The sequence below is a fragment of the Barbus barbus genome (assembly GCF_936440315.1).
Source record: "Barbus barbus genome assembly, chromosome: 2".
Classification (NCBI taxonomy): Eukaryota; Metazoa; Chordata; class Actinopteri; order Cypriniformes; family Cyprinidae; genus Barbus; species Barbus barbus.
The window spans coordinates 43,785,587-43,810,896 of NC_136730.1; the positions used below are offsets into that span (position 1 = coordinate 43,785,587).

At 35.8% G+C, this 25,310-nt stretch overlaps 1 protein-coding gene across 1 annotated transcript in view; it reads right to left on the bottom strand.

The window, feature by feature from the left end:
• Positions 1 to 1,394: 1,394 nt before the first annotated feature.
• Positions 1,395 to 25,310, bottom strand: part of LOC306884317 (RAS guanyl-releasing protein 2-like) — a 38,551-nt gene continuing 14,635 nt past the window's right edge. Inside the window, exons 2-17 of the mRNA XM_079440066.1 lie at positions 23,791 to 23,946; positions 22,985 to 23,087; positions 22,536 to 22,589; positions 22,317 to 22,448; positions 18,188 to 18,338; positions 16,934 to 17,107; positions 13,044 to 13,160; positions 12,678 to 12,959; positions 7,977 to 8,057; positions 7,631 to 7,753; positions 6,995 to 7,110; positions 6,436 to 6,577; positions 6,020 to 6,056; positions 3,831 to 3,989; positions 3,653 to 3,715; positions 1,395 to 3,072 (exon numbers count right to left, since the gene is read on the bottom strand). Coding sequence (XP_079296192.1) covers positions 3,657 to 3,715; positions 3,831 to 3,989; positions 6,020 to 6,056; positions 6,436 to 6,577; positions 6,995 to 7,110; positions 7,631 to 7,753; positions 7,977 to 8,057; positions 12,678 to 12,959; positions 13,044 to 13,160; positions 16,934 to 17,107; positions 18,188 to 18,338; positions 22,317 to 22,448; positions 22,536 to 22,589; positions 22,985 to 23,087; positions 23,791 to 23,860 — 1,800 coding nt within the window. The 5' untranslated portion in view covers positions 23,861 to 23,946 and the 3' untranslated portion in view covers positions 1,395 to 3,072; positions 3,653 to 3,656. The remainder of the gene's footprint in view (positions 3,073 to 3,652; positions 3,716 to 3,830; positions 3,990 to 6,019; positions 6,057 to 6,435; positions 6,578 to 6,994; positions 7,111 to 7,630; positions 7,754 to 7,976; positions 8,058 to 12,677; positions 12,960 to 13,043; positions 13,161 to 16,933; positions 17,108 to 18,187; positions 18,339 to 22,316; positions 22,449 to 22,535; positions 22,590 to 22,984; positions 23,088 to 23,790; positions 23,947 to 25,310) is intronic.

Below are 25,310 nucleotides of genomic sequence, written 5' to 3' on the forward strand. Positions count from 1 at the left end.
CTGATTTCCTGGGTTCAGTTCTACTGTATATTTACCCAGGCATTTTTAATGATTATATGGTCATCTAGTGGACATTGTTGGTACTGTTGCAATTTTGCAGATTACAAGTGCATGATTGCAAGATGCTCGTGTCCCTAATGCTTCTAAACTGCAGATTTAGTCATTTTTAAGTATTTATAAAAAGGCAGCTCTTTGTTTTTCTTCATTTTCTTCTATTTTCATATTACTATCTTCTCATGAATAAAACAAATCCCCGATTTAACCTTCTGTATCAGTTTTATTAATACATTTTATAAACACAATTTCCAGAACAGCCACCTAGTAGTGGTCCTGGTGAGGTTTGTTACTATAAAATACAAAAAAAAAAAAAAAAGCATTAAAAACTACAAGACAGTCTTGTCCTCACTGTGAAGTATGGTGTTTCTTTGATGTTGCACTGCTTTTTTTCTTCTAAAAGCCCTGGACAGCTTGATAGGATACAAATACAACATATATTAAATCAGCACCTGACTGCCTTTGCCATGAAACTCCTCCAGCGGGACAATGATCTAAAGCACACCTCGAGAGAAAATATTTTTTTTCACCAAGTACAGAATGAGCATACGACAATCCCTGAGAAATTAAGAGTAGCTGCTGGCTTTGTAAAAAAAAAAAAAAATCTTATATCTTTTTAATTTCTTAATTCATTCAGGTTCAGTTTTTAATTAATTTTACTCAATAAACGGTCCCACTTTATAGTGGCCTTAACTACCACTTCCCAGTATCCCACATCAATAACAGCAGAAGTGCTTTTTATTTTAATTTTTTTTAAAAGAGGTAAATTATCTTTAAAATCTGACATGGGTGTGAAGCTACAGGCAGGAGATTTTGGAAAAGCAGGTGAAATTCAGCCTTAACAATATTCCCCATTGTGTGCCATCAACAATATGCCTGGTGCAGAGGAAAACAAACCTAAGGGGAGCTGCACATCAAGATGCGCTATTTCCACTTGAGCCATATCTCACGAGGTCTTTTGCTGTCAAGACAGAAGGCAACATTCAGCCGTTTCTCAAGAGACTGCACGACGGTGGAAAACTACAGAATAAATAAATAAACTATTTTTTTGACTCACAGAACCCACCTGTCTACAAGCTGAATGATTGCAATGAATGATGAATGTCTTCATTTTATCAGAGCCAATATCATTATTCACTGACATTCATGTTTTTGCGAAAGCTGATGAATTTCAATTTAGGTGTAAATCTGACACCCCCCCCCCCCCCCCCCCCCAACTATATGGCCTAAGAAGTCTGTCAATTATTTTTCTGACTATATCACATTCTGATTGCAAAAGAAATGCGTTTATTTTTAATCCCAAAACAGCAGTCTAAACTGAATTGATTAAGTCATGCTCATGTAGTCACTCATCAATATTTATTGTAACTGAAAAAATCCTACAGACCTGCACATTAAAAAGTTGGTTGCATGAGAAAAATACATTCAATCATCACCAAGAAAAAACCTCATCTTTTGTATTACAGAACAAACATATTTCAGTGTGCAATACCACAGATTTACTTCAATGGAAAATACATTCTCACTATAAACACATCTTCCTTTCTCTTTTAATTAATGACAAAACACTGCACATATAAAAACAAAACATTCAACAAACAGCATAGGATATATGAAAAGTACATGTCAGTTAATATGCATACAAAACATGTTACATGCCTAACTAACATAAGAACAGTTTCTCAGATCATTGGAAGAATTTTATCTAAACAGCTAATGCTACAACATGCAGTACATTAAAAAACAGAGAGAACAGGATATTCTCAAATTTGAAACATGAACCTAGTGTTGTGAAACAGATGATGTTTTTGGCATCTCACAACAGAGTTAGAATTTTTTTAAAAGGGATGTTTAACATCTTTTGAACACAGAACCACAAGAATATTCATTATAAGATTGAGTTCTTTAGCAAAAGGCCATGATAATGTCATTTCCCCATGAAGATGCCATTTTCCTTTTTATATCAATAATTTTATAATACAGTATTCTAAAATAAGGTATTGGAAATCAGTAAAATCTCCATTGGTGCATGGAGCCATTTAATCATTTGGATTACATCCAAACCATCATGAGTGCCTGACCCTTTCAATTAACTCAGATTCTTTAGCAGTTAGTGTTTAATACTCAGATATGCAGCCGGAAAAAAACAACAACCAAACAAACTTTGGCGGGCGGATCTTCGGTCATTGTGTTTACAGAAATTCGTTGTTTCATTTCAAAATCTTGTTCACACATAATATTTGTGGAGTGAAAGGAGGGCCTTTTAATTCTATATAATTCTAATAATCCTTTTTATATACAGATCATTGTTTTTTTACAGCATTCAACACATGCATCAGCTATAGCTGGAATATCAACTACTTCTTTTATTGCAGTTAACATACATTCATTTGAAGAAAACTAAAATTCCCCGTTTTGATTCAATAAATTCAAAGGATTAAAGAACATTACAGTTGATTGCATAATATTTTAGATGCAAACACACCTGATCTATGCCACCATGAGTTTACACTGAAATTCAGCCACAACTGCTTTGGTGACATTAAGCTCCAATTTAGCTGCATTCACTAAAAGATCTTATTACTACAGTAAAAGTACTTAAAAAAACCTTTCTGTACCTCAGAACAGAGTCACTGAAAATTCCTCCTTCTCTTTCTTTCTTTTCTTTTCAATTTTTTATTTATAAAAGTAAGATTACAATGTATCTCAATCAACCTGGGAAGAATGTACACCATAATGATGAATCCTACAAATATGCTTGAGATTTTGAGATATGCATGAGATTACATTCAGCAAGGAAGAGTTGGTTGATCAGTTGCAGCTTCAGTCCAGCAGATAGCAGCATGTCCATGTCTCACCGCGTGTGTCGGGCTGTGATCCCACAGTTCAACCCTAACTCTAGAGCTTTTCTTCCTTCAACATTGTTGGGCTAGGTGTGATTGGAAGAAATTTGCCTCAACACAAGACTCCTTGTTGACATGCTGATCATTTGTGAAGTCAGACAAAAATCTGTACACCCTAGTGAAAAATAAATATACTTAAATGTATTTGAAATACAAAGTATACTACAAATACATTTTCATGTTTATATACTTAATAAAATGCCCTGCAATTGTACTTTTAGTATACTAAACTGGCATAGTCTGCTAAATTGGAACAACTAATATTGTGCTTAATGCACTTTAATTGTGCAGAAGTAGAGCTGAAGTCCAATTATAGACATACTTAGTATATTCAGATTGTGCTAAAGTGGAACTATTGCAAGTACGCTTCAGGTACACTTTAAATATCTTGCATTTAAAGACCGATATTATTCAAAGATTGTACAATCCTTATCAAAAGTGACATTAAAACACATTTTAGACTTAATATTAAGAAATGCGCATTGTGCACAAGTAGTACGCCAAATAAAGTTCAAATAAAATGTTAACAGATTTGAACCATACTTAGTATGAAATAAATGTATTTTACTTTTTTACGAGGGCAGTTAATAATATTGAGTTAACAATACAATATAATGTGTAATGTACTAACTTCAAATGGTTGTTTTATTTTTCTGAGAAATGTATTTATGTAGTGATGCAGAATGCTGGTTTACCAGTTTAGAGGTGACAGTCAAAAACACCCTGTTCAGCTGCATCTACATCCTCTTCTGTGATGACTGAAGAACAAAGAACAAGCAGAAATAGGCAGAGACAGTCTGGTAAACACAGCTCATCTAGGTTCTGCAGTTATGTGATGTATATGTGTGTGTGTGTGTGTGTGTGAGGATGTACCTGTGCTCTGCAGGTTAGACGGGGCATTGCTGGGCAGAGGAAAGCTGTAGGATCTGGACTGCAGTGACGGTGGTGTCTCATGACTGATGCTCTTCGTTCTTTTACGGCATTCGACCGTCAGGCGTCCATGACATGCTTTATGACAGTTCACACCACATACTGAGAGAAAGAGAGAGAGATGCAGTGTTAGTATTTAGGGTGGTGGACAAAGCTGAAAAGACAGTAATGTAGACAGTGCACTTCAAAGTTTGGATCTTCAAAGTATATTTTAAGATAACAGAAAACATGATCATGAAATAAAAGGCCACTTACTTAAGAGACACGTTTTATAATTAAGAACACATTTAAATGATTATGTTTAATAATCTTTCTCATGTTTTATTTTAACATGTTTACTAACACACTAAAGCACTTGATTATAATTTTAACTGTGATGCTTTTTAATATACTACGTTTAAAGTTAAAATATTTCAAGTGCAATTTCATTGCAAATGTGTATTTACCAATATATTTAAATACATGATATACAAGTTTGAAAAGAAATGACATTAAAATATATTTTAGTTTATCATAAATGCTTGTCAGTATGTTCAGCAGTACTTCAACCATATTTCAAAGTGAACAGAATTATGAAATTACATACAGTATTATACTTAAATCCTACTTAAGTGAGTCAAAAAGCACTCTAATTCATCAAGTTACATTTAATATAAAATGCATTTATATTAATATTATGTATATTAATTGCATTTAATATAAATTTAAACTATAATACATTTCATTTAATTGCTGTTAAGCTTTTTTACATACTTAAGTGACACGTCAACAAGCCCTAAAAACTCTACAAGTGTGACAAATTTCTTCCAGATCCTTTATTTTCCTCACTTTACTCATTTGTCTCTCACTTAAATGTTAACACCAGCTATCCTGACCATGTATCTCTTTTTACTCAGACAAAGAGTATGTATAGGCCTCCTCGAAATACAAACATGGAACGGCTGAGACAGCGGCCATTCGAATCGGAGATACAGATGTTTTTTTTCTCCTTATTAGAGATATTGGTAAATGAAAAAATCCTTTACTACTAAAAGTAGTAGCCAATATTCATAAGTATGCTAAATTGTTTGGCAATGTTACATTACAGTATTTAACAGTTAAACGATACTCCTTCTTAGTAATCACGATTTATTCATTATAAAAGTCATAGAAGTCAGAACCATCCTGGCATAGGCAATAGGCTACAGGCAGCACTAACTAGGTTGGCATCCTCAAACACACACAACAGCATCACAGATTACGCCTGCTCTCTGTCCTAGCCAGGCTTTCTTTTTATTACAAATAAACTGTGACTTATTGAGAGTATTTTGCTCCCTGTGCTATACTTTGCCAAGCTCATTTTGTCACCACTTCATAGAAATAATACCATTGAAGCGTTGAGCCGTATAATGTCATTTATACTTCAAATATGGTTTAACTTTGAATCTGACACAGCTTCAAGGGGGATTGGGGAGATTTTAATCTTAAAAAGATGCAAAAGCACCATAAATGTATCATAAAGCAGTTCATATTACTTGTGCTATAATCCAAGTCCTTTAAAACTATATAATAGCTTTGTGTGAGTAACTGACTGAATTTGTTTACTGCAAACCTTGACATCCACCCTAGCTCTCCTCAGCACATTCATGAGTTTAGAGAACAAATAATTATTTAGAGTTGGATCATTTCAATGAATCATCTGATACACTTCACATAACTGGTCTGAATGATTCATTGATCTGATTGGTGCGGTTTTTGAGTTAACAGCTTAAATATCAGTCTGTTTCCCACCCAAAGCTATCATATGACTTCAGAAGTAATATTGGATGCTTTCATGATAATTCAACAGTCCTTTTGAATCCTTTATGAAGCTCGAAAGCTCCAATGCCCATGCACTGTAATGAACTCTATGCATGATCATTTCCGCATTTAACCTCAGAGGCCACTGCGACTTCTGGAAATTGTAAGAAAATAAGGCACAAAATCTTTAGGAAGTGTTAGACAACAGGACAATGCAATATTGATACAGTTAACCTTCACACTAAAGGTATTTACTAAAACATTATAGTTTAATATAATATACCAAAATTCAATGTTTTCTATAGTTAATATATAATATACTACAAACACGCACACATACAGCTCTCTCTTACCTTTGCATTTGTATCCTTGTTTATAAAAGCCCCATATCTTAAAGCAAGAAGAAAATAAGTTATTTTTGAGGGAAAAAGACAGATGCAGAAAGGATGTGGAAAATAGTATGGAGAAGAGAAGAGGGAGGGACAAAGATCAAGAGAGAGAAAGAGAATCACAGCATCTAAACAATAGATGAAAGGGAGAGCACAAACACACAACATCAGAGGCCACACACACACACACACACACACACACACAGGTAGATCTGAAAGTACCACATACACTCAGTGGAAGGGACTGGGGTACAACAAATACTACACAGCTACACACCACACTATGCTATAAATAAACCAGCAGATCAAAGGCAATGTGTTCAGGCTAGAGCTAGTTTCTAAAACTGTCCATCTCAGAAAACACAAGATGCAATACTTACAAAGCCAGCGCAGTGTTCGCAGAAGGTGGGTTTCACATATGTGGTCTCAATAAAGGTGTGTATGAAGCCCATCTTACAGTTGAGCAAAGAACTGGCCTTCATGAAGTAATCTATCATCTCCTCTCTGCTGATCTTGCCATCCCTGATAAATGGAGAAAGACAGAACATTAAATGAGAGAGAAAAACAGACACTCAGAAACAGTCAAGAAGATCCAAACAATGCAAACTGAGTTCATGTGCATATTTCATAGAGTTAGTGGGGCACCTCATAACAAATCAACTCCCATGAAAGAGGTGCTTTATGAACATCACAAGGGAAAAGGCCCAGTAACTCATGACATCTTCCTATGGGTTGTAGACTTAGTGGAATACATTACACGACTTTTAAAATCTGAGCATACACTTGCTTACTTTGTAAATGGTTACAGAGAAACATTAAGGACCACACAATACCAGACAAACATGCATGTAGTTTTTAAATAAAATGGTATTGTTGGAAAACAAAACTATTTGAAATGTTGTGCCCACCACATTTCTCGTTTGGCATCAATACACTTACTGATTTTTATCAAGTTCTCCAAACTTGCTGAGATAAGGGAAGTTATTCCTGATACACTCGAACTCTTCACGTGAGATGAAGCCGTCGCCGTTTGAGTCGAAATTCTTGAACACAGACTATGAAAAGAAAACATAAAAAAAAAAATGTATCTCCAATAATACATCTTAAATGCTGAAAGGAGCTTGACCCTGCACTAAGCCCCATTACTGACAAATCCTACATCGGCAACTAAAAACTAGACTTGACCTAGTTCAAAAATAGAAGCCTGAAGTCTCAAGATGTGTTTTTCAAAGATAAAGATCTTGAGCATCTTAAAAAAGCAGTGCTCAGGTTGTGAGATGCTGAAAAAAACAGTAAGACAATGCTACGGCCAAAATATCATAGACAGAATACAAGAACACGTCCTGTGCAAATGTCCACTAAGAAAAAAGGTTTCAGAGACTGAATTTGATGGATAAAATAGAAATTTCCATCACACATTTCTTTGTCAAGCAAATTACTAGAAGTGCATGGTAAATCAAGGAGTTTGCAGCAGTAAATAAGACGGTTTAGTAAAGGCTCGACTCAAGTGATGCAATGGATTTGACACAAAAGTGACACATTAAAATTAAAAAAATGTTTGTTTTCTTCTCTTACTTCCACCATTTTCTCGATATGTTTGCTGATGATAGCAGGATCAGCTTTAGGCTTGACTGACGCTGCCCACTCATCAATCATTGACGGCTGTTTAGGAGCTGGACTGGAGGAGGAGGTTGAGTTCTGATCCACCAATCAAAAAATAAAAAGTCACATTATTTCACATATATTGTGAGTTTACTTATTACTGTGAATTACTGCAAGTTATAAATTTCTTTATAACCAAACATCTACATTTCGGATTGATGAACATGAATAAATATATGATACATTACTGTAATTAAATTAACCAAAATTAATAAATATATAAAAATTAACCAAATATAAATGGCTGGATAATAATGACCGTTGGTTTTGCAGCTCTGGGTTCCCTCTGTAATGAGAGCTGATAAATCTCTTCTTCTGTGTGGTACTGATCCAGTGACACCTACACATAAGGATTCAATCAATTGCAAATTAATAAAATAACTTTTTAGGAAGAATGCATACATTATTATCATTATATCCTAGATACACTCTGATTTTGTGTGTGTGTGTTTATCATAACTTTTTATTTATTCAAATGGAAAGTCTTTAAAGAGGAAAAAAACTATGGAGCCCATTCCCACCACAGGTGTCACGAATCCTGGCCATGCTCTTCCGTTAACTCGCCACCAAATGTCACTCATTCACCACATTGACTCTCACACTACACAGCACACTGGACTACAGTTCCCACAATGCATTGCACAGATCACAGCTGTCACCATTCACTCATCACACACACCTGATGCTCATTTCACAATCACGCACTCACTATTTAACCTGGGACTTCCTCTTGCTCTGGGCCGAGTATTGTTAGCGTTTATCTCTCATTCAGCGATAGCAACTTTACAGAGCCATTCTTATAGTCTTGTCTTGCCTTGCCTTGTTTATCTTGCCGTGTCTGACCCTGCCCGTGTTTCCTGGATTTACCCCTTTGCCTTGCCGTTTGGACTGTGTTCGCCCCCCGTTTGGATTATTGCTGTCGACTCTGGATTATCTCTCTGCCTTGCCCCTTTGGATACTGTTCGCTGATCGTTGACCCACGCTTGTTCCACGGATTGCTCTGTCTTGCCCTTGCCATACCTGTTTGCCGGTCTCTGACCCTGCCTGTTTTCTGACCATGTTTCACAATAAAGCTTTGCATATGGATCCGCACGTCTCACGTCTCGTCAGCCCCGTAACAACAGGTGTCACGTTACGCTACTGGGAGGGTGCATTGAGCAAGGAAACGAGGAGACGTAGGAGCGTTCACAAATACACAGTCTTTAATCTTCCAATTCGGGGAATCACAGGGCAGGCAGGCACACACATAGCACATAGATGAATAATACTGGACAGGGAATCAAGGGTAGACAACACCTTAAGCACACAACTAAATGAGGGGTAAAATGATGAGACACAGCTGAATCAAATGAACACGATCAATACGAGGGAAAAAGCTGGGTCACGGAGCACATGGGGAGCAAAACAGTCCAGGGGCGTGACAACAGGTAGGTAGATAAATAAATAAATAAATAAGCAAGTAAGTAAACGGTAATTGTGAATTTTTATCTCACAATTCTGACTTTTCTTCTTGCAATACTGTTATAAACTCACAATTTGCAAGTGATGTCACAATTTCATTTCTCAGAATTGCGAGTTTACGTCTTTATATGACTTTATAACTCTCGATTGTTTGCACAAAAAGTTTATATTGTGCAATTCTAAAAAAGTCACAGTTACCATTCTAATTTTCTATTCAGTGGCAGAAACAAGCTTCCATAAAAAACAAACAAACAAAAAAAAAAACTGTAAGAGTCAAATGGGCTATGAAAGTTTAGAGACTCATCAAAAATGTTGTTGCTGTATGCATGTTTGTCCCTGTAGTTTCTGAAATGGTTAGCTTTTGATCAGACATGAATTCTCATGGTTTGTTCACCCAGTGCTGCAATTACTGTAATTATTCAGGAGATTCTATGTAGAGTTGTGCACGTTCTGAGGACTAAAAAATATGTTGTTCCTATGGCAATGCTATGGCAACGGTGAAATTGATCTATTTTTGGCTTTACAGCAGCAAAACTCTGCCATTAGCAAAAAAAAAGTTTTTTTAAACACATTCCATAATAAAGACTTTTCAAAACTTGTTTTCCGTGTTGTGTGTGGACAGGTGGAACAGATTGAGGAATATGGAATATGCAAGTTGAAGTCCAGTCCACACATCTTCCAATTAATACTGCAAGGATTGCATAGTTTTATATGCAAAAACTCTGAAGTTAAGGTTTTTTTTTCAATGGGTTTTGGTCAAATATCTGAAACAAGGTCTGCGTTTAACACAAGCTCAAGATATTTTCAAGTTTTATTCTACAACATAAAATACACTAGTAATACCACCTTGTGATTTTTTTTTTTTTTTACAGCTTTTACTTGTCTTAAAAAGTTAAACAGGATCACATCAAACAGGTAAACTCATCTACGCACTAGTCGCTTTCACAGCCTCATTATGTTTAATCGTGCTTTTGGGAAAAAACTATTGGGAAAATGTATTTTAAATAAGTTGTCAGAAGCTTATTAACTCTTTATTTTAAGGTGTCCTTGTTACACGTTACATGTACATACTATTGTAATAACAATAAATTATGCACAATTACATGCAAATAATCAAACGCCAAACCCTAATCCTAACCCTAACCATTTAGTAAGTACATGTAGTCAATTAATATTACTCAGTACTTAAATGTATAATTACAATGTAACAAGGACACATTAAAATAAAGTGCAACTGAAAACAGCCTGAGAGATGCTAACTTACAGGGTGGCCTACAAAAATATATTTTCACTGCAGCACTCTATGGTGGAAATCAATATATCTTCTCAAACTAGCCAATAATATGAGTTTTTACAAATAGACACCCATTCAATCATTCAGTTTCATCCTAATCACATTAAAGGGGTCATATGATGCAATTTCAAGTTGCAAGCTGTTCATGCATAGATAAGATCCCTGAAGTTGCAAAGACTCAAGTCTCAAATCCAAAGAGATATTCTTTATAAAAGTTAAGACTTGTCCACGCCCTCCTAAAATGCCTCATTAAAACACACTCCCACATGTCTACGTCACGATGTGGAATTATTTGCATAATGCCGCCCAAATGTTCACGCAAAGAAAGAAGGTGTGGTTTCAGTAACCGCAGTAATGTTGATGCAGCCATGTCAAGGAGACGCTATGTGTTTCTAGGCGAAAGCAAAAGCACTTTATTTGGCCTTCCGAAAGTAGATGCAGTTAGGAATCATTGGTTAAGATTTGTTTACAACACAACAGCACAACCCAAATTTGTCCAACGCATTTTATGGATGACAGTTTCATGAACCTGGTAGAGTACAAGGCTGGCTGTGCACGAAGGCTATTTCTAAAAAAAAGAGGGCCTATTCCACGACTTTTCTATGACAATCTGGCTCCTCTGAATCAGCGACTGTAAGTATGTTTTGTTATTAGTTCAATATTTGCTATTGACTGTTCAAATGCTGAGTTTTGTGCAACGCATCGTGTGTGTGTGTGTGTGTGTGTGTGTGAGGGGAACAGGGTCACATCACAGCGTGTACAACCCGTCAGAAATCATCTTAACCGCGGCTTGTGTACTGCAAATACATACGAGCATCATCACTGTTTGTCACGCGACTCTGTTCCCCTTTCGGGCTTGAACTGATAAAACTAACTTGAAAACTGAAGCTCGCGAATATAGCAAGGGACGTTACATTTCTGACGTGTGCTTGTGGTGTTCGACCAATCACAATGCACTATGTCAATTGGCCAATCAGAGCAGACTGCACTTGTTGGAAGGAGGGGCTTTGTAGAAAACTAAGCGTTTGAGAGAGGCGGGGCATAGAGGACCTACAAGAATGTACAGTGATTGAAAACTAATGTGTTTTTTGAACATTAAAGGTGCCATAGAATGGAAAATTGTCTTTACCTTGGCATAGTTGAATAATAAGAGTTCTGTACATGGAAATAACATCCAGTAAGCCTCAGACACCATTGTTTCCTCCTTCTTATGTACATTTCGTGAATAAAAAAGACCACTGAAAAATAGGCGAATCAGAACATAACACCAACTGTTACGTAACAGCCGGGATCACTAATAGTTACGCCCACAACATTTGCATATACCCGCCATTGTTCTAGGCCAGCCGCCAGCCGAACCATCAGACGTTCTGCAGGTATTGTGAAGAAATACAAGCAAGGACTACAGCGAAAATGGCAGATCATGGAAATAAATGTAATGTTCCAGGATGTGCAAGGGATGTGAAGTGCAGGGATGGGTTGGTGTCTGTATTCAGAAAGGCACGGAAAACAAAAAACGCATTCTAATAAAATTACGCGAGCCACTAAAGGGACATGGTTAGCTCCTTGCTAGCGGTAGCTTGTTACACTGCAGTACAAAAGATTTCACTTACCATATAAACAGAGTAAGAAGAGATGCCTGAGGATGATTTACAGATCCTGAGCACCACTGACCATCTGATCTTGTAAAATGTGTGGTAAGTGCTGCCGCTTTATAGTATAAACAGAGTACGTGCGATCTCGAAACTGAAAGTAAAACGCGATCATGCATTCCAAAGCAGTTTCAAAGCCCGCATTTTATTTACCCAACGCTATAACTGCGCAAGAAAGTATTGAAATATATATATTTTCCCTGTGTTTCCTTTCTGTGAGCTACTGAAATGAGCCGGCAATCAGAGCAGAGCTCAAAATTATTATTCATGACCCTTCCAAATAAGCCAATAACAGACCGTTTCATTCTGGGGAGAAATTTTAGGGTTGTAAATCGACATGTAAAACTGTTTCTGGAAAAAAAAAAATCCCTTATCTAAGTCACATACCTTCTATGTAGATATCAGAGAACAATTTATAATATTGTATCAATGCATTCTACGGCACCTTTAAAGCAAGTCAACATATTCTGTTTCACCAAATACACAAAATAATGATCTTTAAAATAGCATCATATGACTCCTTTAAGACTATACATAAAATACATGCACTCACTGTAAGAAGATTGAGCAAGTCTGTGTTGGCCTCGATGTTAGGAGGATTGTTCTGCACGAGTGCCAATTCCTGCAGGATGGCGTAGAGTTGCTGAGTTTTAGTCAAATTGACGTGAGTCTTCTGTGGGTCTGTCCAGTCCGCAAGAGCGACATGAACAGCTATCAAGTCCTTGAGGTTAACAGCCAAGATTGGGAATCGGAAACCAGTGCATTCAGCGAATCGGCGCCGGTAATGACTATAGTTTCCAAAGGATGTCAGCAGATCCAGCAAACTGTTAAATATCTGAAAGAGATATTCAGATGGTACTTGTCTGAAATAATCATGTTGGGTCTGATGTATGTGTATGGTGATAGGTGTTGTATGTACCTTATTAGTTTCATTGCTGATGTGTGCTTGTGTCTCCTTCAGCCTAGAGATGGAGCTGTTATTGAGACCCCCGACCACCGCCATCAGCGTGTTGAAATTCTGCAGCTGCAGTAGTTTCTATAGAGCGTGAATTAGTGAGAAAGAAAGGATGAAGTTGACTAAATCTCAAAGCACCTATTATACCCCTTTTTACAAGATGTAATATAAGTCTCTGGTGTCCCCAGAATGTGTCTATGAAGTTTCAGCTCAATAATACCCTACAGATCATTTATTATATCAGTTTGAAAATGCCTATTTTGAGTAGAAGCAGAAGCACGCTGTTTTCGTGCATGTCTCTTTAAATGCAAATGAGCTGCTGTTCCCCGTCCCCTTTTCCAGATTAGGGCTGTGCCTTTACAGCTAGTATCTCAGATACTCTGCCAAAATAAATTTGATTATTGTGTCTATTGCGCTGAAAGCATGCACTTTAAACTATTTTAGTTTAAACATCTGATTTAGGGTTTTCTGAGCAGACACATCTGAAGTACACACACAGAAAGCAGCTGTAACACGGTATGCGAGTACTAAACTTAGTTCTCTTTCATGTCTTATTGCGTTTAAACTGTTAAATACACACAAATTTATGTTAAAAACACACATAAGATACAAAAACACAGTCGGTTATGTCTGGGAAAGAAACTGCATTTTTATATTAGATCTGTGTATTAAGTGACAGCATCGTAATATACTGTATCTATACTGTTCTCTACGCTGTTAATATGACACAAACAATAAAAGAAAAGCAGAAAATCATTCACTTCTCTTGATTCAATAACTTCTGTAGCTTTAATAAGAAGACATTTCTTATTTTAATGCTGCTTTTAAATGCTCTAGCGTGAAGATAAACATGGCAGATTGTGTGCGGCTCACTCAGGGCGGGGTCTCTGCTAATACGGCAGTGTACGTCAACAGTCGTGGGTGGGGCTTGCAAAATGTGACGTCATATTTTACAGATTCTGCAAACAGCTGCTTATGATTTATGGGGATTAAAAAAAAGAGCAGGTAGATTTTTATGATTATAGGGTGGTTGTGTTCACACACAGCCAGCACAAATTTATGTTCAAACAACATGTAAACGTGAATTTTGCTATTTGAATAATAGGTGCCCTTTAAGTTGAATTAAAATAATAAAAATAGTTCACAAAGAACACACTCATGCTATTAAGAGGCTCTGAAAGCTGCAAATATATCTAACTCTTGGAGGTAAGAAATTTATTTACAAGGTATTTATTTAGTATAGTGGTTATACAGTATTTTATATTATTTATTATCTATGAAACCACAAATTTGATTATGTATGATAAATTACATTTAGTATTATTATTAATACAACTATCATTATACTTTCTAAGCAAGCAATGTTAAGTACAGTTTAATGGCTACATAAAATACTTTTACATAGGATGAACTGTATGCCATTCACTATATAGGCAATAATTAGTTTGATTAGTACCATTTAAGTGCAGAATCTTAAATAGGGCTGCAAAGAGTCCAAAATTTTTGAAACTTTCCAGGATTTTTTGGAAACCTTAAAACTTGATTTTTTATTCTCAAGTTTAAGATAACAGATTTCAAATGTGACCCTACTGTTGCAGTTTGCACATAATTGACATTGTGATTTGTGTGGACGCTTTATACCAAGTTGAAAAACTCCAACCGTGATCTGTTTGAAGCAGAATACCTGACATGTAAAGCAGGCCCTAACATGTAAGAGGCAGTAATTAAAGGGTACCTTTAGGAAACGTCTTAGAGACATATTGCAGATGAGCAAACACCCTAAAAAATATGTCTTGCATATGTAAATGCAGACATCAAATAGACATCTCCGAGATGTACATGAGTGCTTTATTCAATTCAATTCAAGTTTATTTGTATAGCGCTTTTTACGATACAAATCGTTGCACAGCAGCTCTACAGGAATTTAAGTTTCCACAATATATTTATATATTGCAGAACCTTAATATGTTTGACTTTACTGTTAGGTGCTGGTGCCACCTTCTGTAGAACTTAATGGGACTGGTGCTGGTGTCCTCAAATGTTAGTCTGGAGCCCTATGATGGTTCTCGAAGTCAGAAAAGTCCTAACAATGTCAGAAGAATATTGTCTGTGGTATATTTTCATTGCAATACAATAAGAAATGCCGCAAATATCACCACAAATTTTGAGAAAAGCCGCAGTAAAATCAGTCATTTTAGGCCACAAAAATCAGAAAAAAGTCTGGAGGGACTAGTTAGAGCTGCTGGCTAAAACTTAAAATGGATAATTAAAACAGCACCTACAATAAAAAAGGATTTACTTACAATTTTTTTATCTGAAATTGCTAGTAAATTTCACAAATGATTTTCAAAGAAATAGCAGTAACACTTTCCATCAAATGTAAAAAGACTGAAATAGTATTTTCTCGTAAAACATACTCCAATAATCTTTATTTACAACATTGTAAAATCATTTTTGACAGTGTCGGATAGATGTATAAATATGTGTGCCTGACGAGTAGATGAGATTGGAGAGCATCCCACTAAGTTTGGGGTCTTGACTCATGGTTTCGGTCACTTTGGTACTTGAACCCTTAATAAAAATACAAATTTGTGCAAACATTTGGTGGTTGGCCCCTAAATATTCATCGAGCCTGCATGCTTTTAGGAGATGGATGGAGAGAGGAAAGTATTTTAAAGAAAAAGAGAACTCGATTTGAAAACAAATCGGGCAGGAAACATTGTGAAAGAGAAGGGAAAGATCAGAAAGATATAAAGCAGCAGTCGAAGTGATATTTTGGAAGAGGAAGAGCTCAGGGGCCCATAAGAAGGAAGAGAACAAGGGATCATCAGGAGGAACAAGAGCAGGGGGCGATGGAGCCCCACTGTGCTTCTGAAAAATTCAAAGAGAAGAAAAGTCACATGGGTCTAGCTGTCATTGTACTAAAGGTCTACACCAGGAATCTATGTTTTGTAGGTCTTTGGTTTTATTTTTTTCCCAGATGGATTTTTGCTGATTTGCACTAAGCAGCTGTTATATATGTGCTTATAACTACTACTAGTAACTGTACTAGTGGTGTTAGCAACCCTATAAATTATCAATTCAACCACACAAAGAATTCATAGACCAAGCACTTACAAGCCCAAATGTGCCAATACGTTCTGTACCTAAATAAGCTCAAAAATCTGATTAACAGCAGGGTCCCACTTTACAGTAAAGGTATATTTTAATTTTACATTTACTCACCCTCATAATTTTTTTTTAACTGCTTACACACAAAATCTTTACTTGGCACACAATTTCTGAAAGCTGACACTCAAAACACCAGAAGCACACACCAAATTAGCAAAACCATACACTAATTATCAGACTTTTCAATTGAATAAAACCCTTTTGGCAAACACAACACACAATTCTCTATGTAACACACAAAAATCTAACAGGAATGAATCTTATGGCAAAGGGGTTTGCTTTTGAGATGTGTTTGCGATATTTTGAATGCAGAGCTTCATTTTGCAAGAGATGTGAGGCGTTTTACATTTTGTGTGTGCAATTCTTGGATTTGAATAAAAGAGGCAAAGTTTTGAAAATGTGTGTAAGCAGTTGAAAAAAACTGTAAAAACACTTGCACGTAGTCACATATATAACTACATCTGCAATTAATTTCTGTAATTATACAGTTGACCTTATAATTTAAACCATCCTTAAACCTACTCATACCATGAAGCCTGTCCCTAATCTTACCTGTAGCCCATCTCAATTGTGGCAAAAGTGTTTTGCAATAACATAAGTACAAATGTACCAAACATTTTTTTTTTTTTGATAGACATACATAGATGCCTGATGTAAAGTAGAAACAAGTTAGAGTTCCTGACCTGTGCAACCTGTAAGAAGTGTGCGATCACAGCAGCTCTCTGCGGCGCGGTGGGTTTACTCAGAACCATCAGCTGAATCCACTGTGAGACACTGTTAAAGAGCGTAATAAACCTCTCCAGGATGGGGTTATCTACCGTACAGCCATGCATCACAAAGCTGTGGTAATCCTGAAACTGAAACACACATTAAACAGATGGTCACAGACTGTATTTGACATAATGACTTCATCACAGATAACAAAAATATGTTGTAAGAACAATTTTCTAGCATTCCCATTAAGTCACCATTAAGAAATTTCTGAATGCTCTCTAAAAATAAAGTCTTTTTTTAAACTTAAGGTGTTATTCACATGGCAGTTAGAAATTACAGGATTTTTAAAATAAATTCAATAAAATGAATGTACTATATTTTAGATTGATGTTTTATATTTAATATTTTTAGGGGATTTTATTATATTTATGCAATAGTTGTGATATATTTATTACCTGTTAACCACTTTTTGAGCATAGACCGTCATATCTTGAATGCTTTGGAGCACAAAGAGACTTAAATTTGGTCTCTTTTTAAAGAAGACACTTGGATTATTGCTAAAGTGAAGTTTAAAAAGTGAAGAAAATAAGTTATAGAAGTTTAAGTTTATTATGAAAAATGCACAAAAATAATATTTTTAATTTTTTATGAAATATATATTTTCCAGAAGATGTTTTACTCAACAAAATCAAAGCCCTAAATCTAAACAAGTTATGTTCCAAATTTGAGGTTGATATCTCAAAAAATGAGTTTTCAGTAAGATTTAGTTTGGGCGCAGTACCAAACCCTTGCACTAGATAAAATTAACCTCCCATTCATCTCCAATGCAAACAAAACAAGTGTGAATATTTTTTTCAGGGACATTTAACCTTTTCAAATCATGTCCATGTTTCATACCATTCCGATGAAGTAAAACATGATACAAAACCATAACAACTATAAAAAATGAGCAAACAACACCCAGAGGGTTAAATGCAAACTCGTGCACTCAACTGCATATTCAAGATTGTATGGATATCTATGTGTTGACTCATTCTCATCAGGTTCTTAATATAAGATAAAAATAAATGCATCAGCTTAACACTCCACCCAGACATGACAGACACTTTCAGCACTTTTAGATTTTAATTAGGACATTTTTTGGTCTATTTCTATCTCTTCTGAAGACAATTAGAGCACTTTCATCCCAACAATGATAGCAAAACCTGTACTCACAAACGTACCATTATCTTGCAGAAGGATTTGTACTCCAGATAGGTCAGATGTTCGGCAAGCTCACAGGGGTCCAGGTGATCAAACAAAAGAGACATTTTTCTCTTTTTTGACATTGATGGAACTCTTTGGGTAACCTGTCGTTTCCATTTATACGAGGGCCTGCAGCGGAAAAATATGTTATTTCAGATAGGACTAATATTATTATTCTTGGCAGTTGTCTAACATGCTGAAATCTGACAGTGCTGCGTAAGGATGTCCCTCATGACATGAAAATAAAACAAATCATCAACTACTCAACCTCAGTTTATCTGAACGCTTCCGCAATGCTTCCGGTTGAGCGAACACTGGCGTGTTTGACTGCCTCTGTTCTCCGGTACATGTTTTGAGTTCTCTTGATCGCTGGAGTTTGTTTGTTTTTTCGAGTTTTATTTTATCTCATTTGGTTTTGGTTTTATTTTGTTCCAACGCGACTTTTACAAACTGACCAGGATAATCCCTTCAGTCAAGCTGTATTACCTGCCAAACGTGAGCTTTCGCCACCACGCAACGGGCTGTTCTTCCGTCCTCCGTGAGTAAGTTAACACTTTCTTTCGGAGTGTCGGTTGTCGGTCGTACACTAGTTTTGGTGGAGGTGGTCTTAGAAAGGGTTGCCTTTCCATGTACTTGCACTGTGAAGTGGCTTAGTTGTTCGGTGTGCTGGCTAATGCAGGGTTTTTTCAAATCTGGCTGAGTATACGCGGCTGTAGGATGTTTCTCCTTCTGATGTTCGTCGTGGGCTTCTTATCTTCTTTTACTGATTTTTGCGCACTGTTCCAGGATTCTATACTGCCTTCCGGTTTGTGGAATTATAATATGTCATTTTATTCGTCCCTGGACTTGCATCAGCTAAACTCTAAAACCCGGTCAAAACTGCCCGTCGGAATCTACAATCACTGTGCTGTGCTTGGAATTGCTTGTCGGCCTCGTTAAATACATCGGGGTTCCAGTCGCAAACAATGCACGAAGACTGTGTCTACAATTTCAGCTGTTGGATGTACTATACCTGTTGTTTGGTCTTCCTTTTGCCAGCTACATACAAAAACACATTATGAGGATGGAAACGTAAACTTTACAAACCTCCGTCGTCTGGAATATGTTTCATCGGGTGCTCTATCAGGCATTACCACATCCTCAACGATAACTCCAGTCAAAATCTCCAGTCAAAATGGCTCTAGTGAATGCTAAGTCACTGTCAAATAAAACTTTTATTTTAAATGATTTTTTTACTTCTCACGCCTTGGATTTTTTATTTGTTACTGAAGCATGGTTAAAGAATGGTGACATTTCATCTCTTGGCGAGCTATCCCCCTCCGACTGTTCTAGGTCCTAGACCAAGTGGACATGGTGGTGGCTTAGCCAATGTTTTTAGAAACTCATTCAAATGTAGACTTCTGCCTGTTGATACCTCTTTCAGTTTTGAGGCACAACTCCTAAAAATGGATCTAAATGGCCCTCTGCTTTGTGTCCTGGTGTATAGACCTCCTAAAGTCAGTACGACATTTATCCATGAGCTCTCTGAATTTCTGTCTAATCAAGTGTCTCGTTGTGACAGGTTGTTGGTCATAGGGGACTTCAACATTCATGTTTGCTGCCCATCCAAACCTATGGTTAAAAACTTCATGAGCCTTATGGACTCACTCAAGTTTGTACAGTCGGTCTCCAGTCCTACACATAACGGAGGCCATACATTGGATCTTGTTTTGACTCGTGTTTTCTCTGTACATATCTGTGAAATATTTGATGCTGATAAATCTGCCTTCTCTTCAAAACCATAAATTCTGTTCTTAGTCCAATTGTTTGCTCAGTTCCTGATGTCAATATTGAGATATGCATATACCTGATAGATATCGTACAGCCCCTATTGAAAGGCCCTCATCTTGACCCCACTGTGCATAACAATTATCGTCCTATCTCTAAACTCTCATTCATTTCAAAGGTTTTGGAAAAAGTTGCACTCTCACAGTTTACTTCGTACCTGGATACTTTTAATATTTAGACCCGTTTCAATCTGGTTTTAGAGCACTGCATAGCACTGAGTCGGCATTGCTGAAGGTTACAAATGACATTCTGCTGTCCATTGATTCTGGGTCATCTGCTATCCTGATACTTTTAGATCTAAGTGCCGCATTTGATTCTGTTGACCATGATATTCTTCTGAAACAACTGGAGTGTGTTGTTGGAGTTCAGGGCCTAACCTTAGAGTGGTTCACCTCACAATTAAAGGGAAGGACTTTTTCTGTAAATATTGGGTCATTTACTTCACCGTCTGCACCTCTATCCATTGTGGTGTTCCACAGGGATCCATTCTTGGCCCTCTTTTCTTTTCCCTTTACATGCTCCCCTTGGGCTCAATACTCCAGAAACATAAAAATAATTATCATTGTTATGCTGATGACCTCCAACTATATCTTCCAATCAGTCCAGGAAATGACTTTTCATTGGATCATCTTTTTTTTATGCCTTAATGAAGTCAAGACCTGGATGACAAAAAACTCTTTACAATTGAATGAAAATAAAACTGAAGTGCTTCTACTGGACCCTGCTGCTACTAACAATTCCATTAAAACACAGTTTTCTAAGTAATAACCAACACAATCATGCAAAAAATTCATTTTGATCCTCTTTTCCAATTTGATAAGCATGTGAATGCAGTTGTAAAGAGTAGCTTTTTTCATCTCAGATCAGTGGCTAAGGTGAAACACTTTCTTTCTAGTAAAGACCTTGAAATAGTAATTCATGCACTAATTTCTTCTCATTTGGATTACTGTAATTCTTTGTACATTGGCCTACCTCAATATACACTGTCTCGATTACAGATGGTTCAAAATGCAGCAGCCAGATTCTTAACAGGAACTAAGAAAAGGGATCATATCACCCCTGTCCTTCCCTCATTGCACAGGCTTCCTATAAAACTTAGAGTTGACTTTAAGGTCCTTCTTTTTGCATACAAGCATTGCATAATTCTGCCCTGGATTATATTTGTGATCTCATCAAGCCATATACAGCCCCTAGGTCTTTAAGATCTAGTGATCAGTTACTTTTATCTGTCCCACGTTCACATTGTAAAACAAAAGGTGATTGAGCTTTCTCAGTAGTGGCCCCAAAGCTGTGGAACAGTCTACCTTTGAACATCAGAGCTTCTCCATCATTGGATGCTTTTAAATCTAGCTTAAAGGCTTATTTTTACTCTTTAGCATTTGAGTGATGTTGTGTATCTACTCTGAATAGTTTAATCTGTGTTTTATGAAATTACATTTTAATTATTTTTGATATTTGTTTTATTTTCTGTTGTCTCCCATTCCTTTCTCTTTTAAATTCAGTTATTTTTTGTAAAGCACTTTGGATCAACTACAGTTGTGTTAAACTTGTGCTCTATAAATAAAATTTGCCGTGCCTTGCCTTGAACTTATTGTTGAAAACTTGTGGTTTCGATTTTTATACATTTGAAAATGCAGAAGTGTAAATAAGATTTGAGAGCTACATTCTTAAAAAATAAAGGTCATTTTTGGCATACATGGTTCCATGAAGAGTCTTTAACATCCATGGAATCTTTTCATTCCACAAAAGTTTCTTTATACACCCTTAAAAAATAAAGGTTCCAAAAGGGAACCATTTTGGGTTCTCCAAAGAAACTTTCAGTGAACAGTTCTTAAAAGAACTATTTTTTATTAGTGTGAAGAACATTTTAATGATCTGAAAAACCTTTTTCCATTACACTGAAAAAAAATATTAATTGAATTTACTATTTTTTTTAAGTGGTTGCAATCAGTTTATTTTAGCTACATTTAAATAAACAAATTTAGTCGACTAACTTTCAACATGTTTTTTTTTTTTTATGTATCTCAAATAAATTGTTTGCAACCACAACTTAAAAAAATTGAGTATCATTTTTTTACACGTATAAAGAAACTTTTGTGCAGTGGAAAGGTTCCATGGATGTTAAAGTTTATTCATGGAACCCTAGATGCCAGTAAAAAATATACATGTTTTGAACAGCAGTGCGAATAGATGACAGAACTTTCATTTTTGGTGAACCGCTTAACCTTTTCAGAGTGAGAAAGTGACAATAAGTGTGTGGGTGCGTGTCTATAAACTTACACACTCTCTACATCAATCAGTTGACTCTGGGTTTCATTGCCGCCAGTGTTCAGGTTCTCTCTCAGGTCTTTTATTTGGTCAGCCAAAGCAGGATTCAGATCAAACTCTACTGGAAATTCGGAAATCCAGTACCTACATACAAAAAGAGCAAAGAAAAAATGCTATAAGAAGATAAGACATACCATGGAGAGTTTAAATGAGATACAGGATATGTCTTACTTGACGAGGTGGCATATTTTGGCTCTGATATCTTCAGTGCTGTCTTCCTGTGACCTGTATATTTGTTAAGGGTGTAAAGATTTAATTTTAGGCTTTCGTTTTATGTTAACACCAGCAAACCTTACAACAGAACATGTAACCCAAAAAGAAAATATGGAAAAAATGACCTTTGTGGAATTTTAAGTTATTAATCCATAGTCCAGATTTCATAGATTTGCATCAAATATTCTTTCATTTAGCTTAACATAATTAACTTTAACAAGAATGAAAATGCTAGTATTTTGGCTGACCTAAAGGACATCAGGTTGTACAGCACTTTTTATGCCAGAACAGTTAGCTCTAGTCAATCTAACATGGGTTGTAAGTAACCATCTAATGAAGTTGAAAAATATTGGTTAAATATTATTGTATGAAAAATACAACCGGAAGGTTTTGTAGGTAAAGGATACTTTAGTAGCAGTTTCTTGGATAGATCAGTGGAAGATATGTACCAAGGATGCATCATCAGAAACATTTTCACAAAGGAGATGTCTTTAATTGTGCCTTCACTGTCTGAAAACACAAACATCACAGAACATTAATGAAGAATAAACGATAACATTTCAGATTAGGGAACACATATTCACTATTAACTAAGCATTTTCACTCAAGAAACTCCTAATTTGCTGCTCATTGATAGTAGTTGTTTTGTAGTAGTTTAGGTATTGGATAGGGTTAATAATTGCTACGTAGAGTAAGGCATTAATATGTGCTATATAAGTACTGATAAACAGTTAGTAATATGCATGCTAATAAGCAACTAGGCAATAGTGAATACTGTTCTTTAATCTAAAGTGTTATCAAATAAACCTACACATTTGTGTGTAGCACTGTAGCATTGTATTTTATGTATAATAATTTTAAATTCTTAACTAAATTAATCAAAAGTCAATTTTTAAATCGTTTAAAAATTTTAATTCCTTGCTTCTGTGATTGTTTTTTATGATTATATTAATTCCTTTTATGTAAAGCACTTTGAACTATCATTGTTGTATGAAATGTGCTATAAAAATAAACTTGCCTTGCCTTTTGGGGTGACTTCCTCGGTCAACTTACTTGACCAGCTTTACCAGCTAAGCTTTGTTCATAAAAAGCATGCTTATTGTTTGCTGATTCACCATTTCTGTAGATCTGCAGCAGAAACTTCTGCTTATCAACTGCTCTAATTCATCAGACTAAATGTTCCATGCATAAGACTGTTCCTTTATAGACTCACCAAAGGATTGTATGCAGAAGTCCACCAACTCATCCACTGTCCCTGAATCCATAGGTAACGGATCCATCATATCTCTCTTTTTCTTCCTCTATCTTCACTTGCTAACAGCTTTCTGTCTTTCTCTTCTCCTCCAGTGATCTTCCTCTTCTCTTTTGTCTGTCAACAGAGATTGTTATTGTAAGGAGAAGAACACACTAAACATCCTTGTGAAAATGAAGTGCCCTTAATTGTACTTCAAAACTTAAAAGTATATTTTTAAAAAATGTATTTACAGTTAATATAATATTAATGAAATAAAAGTCCACTTAAGTGTACTTAAAGAGAGTACTTGTACTTGCACGACTGTTTCTTAACACACTTTAGTACTTTTAAAAAGTGCATTTTATAGTGTACTTCAAATTTTAATTTCAAATATTTAAAAAAAACTTTACTTCCAGATAATATTAATATTAAAATAATTCTAAATAATAAAAAAGTCACTTAAGTGCACTTAACAAACAGAAATTAAAAAGTTCTCTCTTTAAACCTTATGTAGACTTTTTTTTTTAAAGTTCACTTTTGTGTAAAAGTGCAATTGCAACTTTATCATTATAAATGTGTAATTACAATTAGGCACAACATACATGTTTAAACACAACATTCAAGTTTCAACAGAAATGACATTAAAGTACATTTTAGTTTACCACAAATGCTTTTCAGTACATTCAGCAATACTTTAACCATATTTCAAAGACAATATAAAGATGTACTTAAGTCCTACTGAAGTGGATTAAAAAGCACTCTAAAGTTCAGCTAATTGAATCCATTTAATTGCCATTAACATGCATTTAACTTTACATTCAGTTTCCATTAAGTATATTCTAAGTATAATAAGTAGGCTACTGTTTTAAAAGTATGCTAAAGTGTACCCATAATGCTCTAACTCGCAAGAGCATACGCTCTTAAAAATAAAGGTGCTTCACGATGCCACAGAAGAACCCTTTTGTCTTAATGGTATCATAATAAAGAACCTTTAACATCTGAAGAAACTTTCTGCTTCACAAAAGGTTATTTGTGGCAAAAGAAGGTTCGTCAGATTATACAAAGGTAAGGAAGAGATGGTGGAATTCATTGTGGAACCAAAAATGGTTCTGTGAAGAACCTTTTGAAGCACCTTTATTTTTAAGAGTGTATTTCACAATTTTATGTTTTCTGCCTCACAGTTGACACAGAAAGACATTTTTGGTGTTAGAGCAATTCTAACGACAGGCTTTATAGAAAATCTAGAGCAACTTAATTGGTATAAAATATTTGATTCATATTTTCATCTGTATGAAATAAAAAGAGCTGCAGAACAGTGTGTTATTTGTAAAAGGCTCTGCCGTTTGGTCTTTGACCAAACCACTCGCTGAAGACGACATCATGACTCTACATTCTGAGACATTAGTGACTGAATGACAGACGTACCAAATATGCCAACTGATAAACTCATTTAACATAACGCACATGCACAGAAAAATCAAGAGAGACAGCCAAGAAAC